The 4,926-nt window shown below is 47.6% G+C and overlaps 1 protein-coding gene across 1 annotated transcript; it reads left to right on the top strand.

Annotated features, from left to right (window-relative positions):
- Window positions 1-60: 60 nt before the first annotated feature.
- Window positions 61-3,387, top strand: LG01H2orf81 (linkage group 01 C2orf81 homolog; the record flags this gene model as incomplete). The annotated part of the gene is given in 2 exon segments (XM_073617261.1): window positions 61-267; window positions 1,766-3,387. Coding segments are annotated over 2 exon segments (1,194 nt in total), but the record flags the coding sequence as incomplete, so codon positions are not given.
- Between the last annotated feature and the right edge of the window lie 1,539 nt (window positions 3,388-4,926).

Here is a 4,926-nt window from a genome sequence, read left to right as displayed (position 1 = left end):
TTATATAGATTTTATATAGATTTTATAGCCTCCTAATTCTACAAGTAAATGTGATTTTAGCTGATCCCGTTCACCATCAGCCGAATACGAGATGTCATGACTCAGATGGTGGAGTGGACCTTCATTCCTCGGGATGAGGGAGAAGATGAGACTTACCCTGAGGAGACCTGGCAAGAAGAACCTCAGCCATGTCCTAATGATTCCTGGGCACAGGGGTGTGTACCCATCACCCAGCCTGTCCTCACAGCCCGCTCCAGTCTCCCTCAGGTAGGTGTCCTCTCAGAGGTGTTCACCATTCATTAGAAGACCACTCATGGAGGGCCTTGTATTTGTCCTCAGGTGCACCAGCCTCTTCCTCTGGTCTCCTCAGTAGACATGTGCGGTTTGTGAGGTTTGTTTCTTTTCCAATCAAAATTCTGATGAAAAATTGTCATTATTCAGAGATTCGGATGTGTGCGAATTTCTGAATTACAATAGTAATGAATTTAACCAAATCCGAAATAATCAAACAAGATTTTGTATGAAATTTGAATCGAATTTGAATAAAAAAAAAAAATTAAAATTTGCAATTCATTTTGGTCCGAATGCAAAATCGGACGCATTTTTGGTTATTTGGAGAGTCGGATGTATCCAAATCTCCGAATGAAATAGTGACAAATTTCATTGAAATACATTATTTTGGTATCATTTATTAATTTTTTAATGAATTACACATTTTCGGAACAATTTGGATCAGTCGAAAAGTGATTGACCGATTCAAATTCTGTGTGAAGAATAGATGTTTTTTTTTTAAGGAGTGGTCCGGGAAGCCGGCCGCCGCGTCCTTAACAACCGGTGACTCGTCATTTATGTGCCCCATCGTCATTTACAGAGGGGGCGGGATCTGTGGGATTCATATAAGCTCCCCCGACAACCACCGCCCAGGGTTGTGTGAACAAGCCCCCCGGATAAGGGCCTGGTATGGATTGTTTTGTTTCCTGAATTTTCTATTGCCGGCTTTCTTTTGTTTCACATTTCAGCAGTCAGTGGGGAAGCCCGCTGACAGCTGATGAGTCATCAGTTGCTAAGGACACAGCGGCCGGCTTCCCAGCCCGCTACTTAAAGTGGTTGTTAAGGCAGAAGGTTCATTCTGTGCATTAAGATAAAAAGCCTTCTGTGTGTGGCAGCCCCCCTAATACTTACCTGAGCCCCCTCTAGATCCATAGGCTGGCCGGGACTCTCCCTCCTCATTGGCTGAGACAGTAGCGTGGTGCCCTTGGCTCCCACTGCTATCAATCAAAGTCAGTCAGCCAATGAGGAGACAAAGGGGGCCGGGCTGCTGCTCCGTGTTTTAATGGACACAGGGAGCAGGAGCTTGGGTGCCCCCATAGGAAGCTGCTTACTGTGGGGGGCGCTCAGCAGGAGGGAGGGGCCAGGAGCGCCAAAGAGAGACACGAGAATTCAAATAGAATAGAACCATCTATTCTTCCCAATGAATTTGGATCGATTCTATATTTTTGATTGGAATACTTCAAATCCATTGGAAAAATTGGAATCCGATAGAAAACGAATAAACAAAACTAAATGAAATGCGTTACTTATCGATCCGAAAAGAAAGGAAACAAATGTTTCCGTTCTGCGCGGTTCTACTCCTCAGTATACAACACATGACAACGATGACACAATTCTCATCCTTCAATGTACTTCTTAGTTCTTTGGTCATATTTGTTGACTTTAACCCACCAGCCTCTGGTGATTAATTCTCCGTCTTTCCGATCCCGATCAGGCATCGTCTGAGCACCCCATTACATGTATCCCTGAGCAAGAAGCAGAAACACAACCCCAGGAAATCTCCAAATCTCCCGATCCTTCTGAGGATCGGCCTCCAAGCTCCCAACAACTAGACCCCTCTCCGGAAGAGAAGACTGAAAAAGAGGCTTCAGTGACTCAAAAGTCCCCAGTGGTCATCAAGCCAACCCCACCACCTAACCCTCCAAAGAAAAGGACCGGATATCGTCCCTATCGTGGACCTTTACGCTCAGCTGGGCTGAAGAACATCACAAAGTCCCTGGAGGACACAGAAAAAGAGATTATTTTAGAAGAATTTATGAATGTGAAAGAAGAGAGCGGCTTCAATGAAAACATCAACCTCTTGCCGACTTCCCTGCACAACATCCTGAAGATCCAGCTTGGGAGGCCACCTCAGAATAAAAATGTAATCTACGATGATGAAGGCAATGTTGTTTCTGTGCCCAAACTGGACCTGGCAAAGCTCCCTCAACATCACGTACGTCCCCGCATTGAGGTGGTGGACTGCAGCAAAGAAGCTGAATGTCGGGTTAGAAAGTCAGGTCAGGCGGATGTACGAACACCCATTCATCAACCACAAAAAGAGAAGAGAATCAGAGACAAGGGGCAACCTAAATGGTTTCAGATTACTGGACAGAAGCATGGCCCTTCAACATTTGACTCTCAGACTTTACAGGCTTACACCTTTACCACAACAGATCACATGAAGGGCCTTGTGCCCACCACTGCAGGCCTCAGTCTGGATACCATACAGCTTTCCCATGGAGTGATTCTGCGAGAGGGCAACACAACAGAACGAGGCTCTATACAAAGCCTGCGACAGAGAGAGCTGGCCTGGAGGGAGGAAAGCAGGCAGTTACAGCCTATCCGACCTTCCATAACTCTACCGAGTCTATCCGTGGATCAGCTAATAAAGAACAATATCCCCCAGGTCCAGCCACTTATGACCTTCATGCCATCCTAACCATTTGTGTAGAACTTGGTTTATTTTGGTGCCATCCTAACCTTCTGTTATTTAGTAACACATGCACTTGCCATTATCCTAAGCTTCTGTCCAGCTCCTTCTGTGCTCTATGCACCTCACCTTCTGTCCTCCAACTCCTTGTGTGCACCATGTTCCTCACCTTCTGTGATCCAGCTCCTTGTGTGCTCTATGCACCTCACCTACTGTCCTCCAACTCCTTGTGTGCTCCATGTTGCTCACCTTCTGTGATCCAGCTCCTTGTGTGCTCCATGTTCCCCACATTCTATCCTCCAGCTCCTTGTGTGATCCATGCACCTCATCTTCTGTTCTCCAGCTCCTTGTGTGCTTTATGTTCCTCACCTTCTGTCCTTCAGCTCCTTGTGTGCTTTATGTTCCTCACCTTCTGTCCTCCAGCTCATTGTGTGCTCCATGTTCCTCACCTTCTGTCCGCCAGCTCCTTGTGTGCTCCATGTTCCTCACCTTCTGTCCTCCAGCTCCTTGTGTGCTCCATGCACCTCACCTTCTGTCCTCCAGCTCCTTGTGTGCTCCATGCACCTCACTTTCTGTCCTCCAGCTCCTTGTGTGCTCCATGCACCTCACTTTCTGTCCTCCAGCTCCTTGTGTGCTCCATGTTCCTCACCTTCTGTCCTCCAGCTCCTTGTGTGCTCCATGCACCTCACCTTCTGTCCTCCAGCTCCTTGTGTGCTCCATGCACCTCACTTTCTGTCCTCCAGCTCCTTGTGTGCTCCATGCACCTCACCTTCTGTCCTTCAGCTCCTTGTGTGCTTTATGTTCCTCACCTTCTGTCCTCCAGCTCCTTGTGTGCTCCATGCACCTCACCTTCTGTCCTCCAGCTCCTTGTGTGCTCCATGCACCTCACTTTCTGTCCTCCAGCTCCTTGTGTGCTCCATGTTCCTCACCTTCTGTCCTCCAGCTCCTTGTGTGCTCCATGCACCTCACCTTCTGTCCTCCAGCTCCTTGTGTGCTCCATGCACCTCACTTTCTGTCCTCCAGCTCCTTGTGTGCTCCATGCACCTCACCTTCTGTCCTTCAGCTCCTTGTGTGCTTTATGTTCCTCACCTTCTGTCCGCCAGCTCCTTGTGTGCTCCATGTTCCTCACCTTCTGTCCTCCAGCTCCCTGTGTGCTCCATGCACCTCACCTTCTGTCCTCCAGCTCCCTGTGTGCTTTATGTTACTCATCTTCTGTCCTCCAGCTCCTTGTGTGCTCCATGTTCCTCACCTTCTGTCCTCCAGCTCCTTGTGTGCTCCATGCACCTCACTTTCTCTCCTCCAGCTCCTTGTGTGCTCTATGCACCTCACCTTCTGTCCTCCAGCTCCTTGTGTGCTCCATGCACCTCACTTTCTCTCCTCCAGCTCCTTGTGTGCTTTATGTTCCTCACCTTCTGTCCTCCAGCTCCTTGTGTGCTCCATGCACCTCACCTTCTGTCCTCCAGCTCCTTGTGTGCTCCATGCACCTCACTTTCTCTCCTCCAGCTCCTTGTGTGCTTTATGTTCCTCACCTTCTGTCCTCCAGCTCCTTGTGTGCTCCATGCACCTCACTTTCTCTCCTCCAGCTCCTTGTGTGCTTTATGTTCCTCACCTTCTGTCCTCCAGCTCCTTGTGTGCTTCATGTTCCTCACCTTCTGTCTTCCAGCAACATGTATGCTCCATGTTGCTCACCTTCTGTGATCCAGCGCTTTGTGTGCTTTATGTTCCCCACCTTCTGTCTTCCAGTTCCTTTTGTGCTCCATGTACCCAATTGTTTCTTTCTTGAATTTTCTATTTTTTATTCATATATTTTTGATGTTTAGGAATGAAAATTATTTAATTGGTAAATTCACAAATATCTCACCACTTTATAGGATAAGCCAAGTTCTTGAGTGTTCTTATTCTGGTTTGGTGTTCTTATTATTTATGTTCTCATGAGTGACACCATCACTTGTGTGAAATTAGCCCAACGGAAGTGTCTCAACTCTACTGACATAGGGTACCTTAAGTAAGGGCCACATATAATAGTAAATCTAATGCTACATAGAACCTTTAGAGACTGCTGACACATGTAACGGAAGAAGGTCGGGGACTATGGACAGTGCTACAATGGATGGCCAGAGACTGCAGACATCCTTTAGGAGTTGTTGGTGACTGGGGACATGCTTCAGGAGACAACTGCAGAC

The sequence above is a fragment of the Aquarana catesbeiana genome, linkage group LG01 (genome assembly GCF_042186555.1).
Source record: "Aquarana catesbeiana isolate 2022-GZ linkage group LG01, ASM4218655v1, whole genome shotgun sequence".
In the NCBI taxonomy this organism is placed as follows: domain Eukaryota; kingdom Metazoa; phylum Chordata; class Amphibia; order Anura; family Ranidae; genus Aquarana; species Aquarana catesbeiana.
Note: the sequence above shows the minus strand (reverse complement) of the source record. Positions and strands in the feature narration are given on the sequence as shown.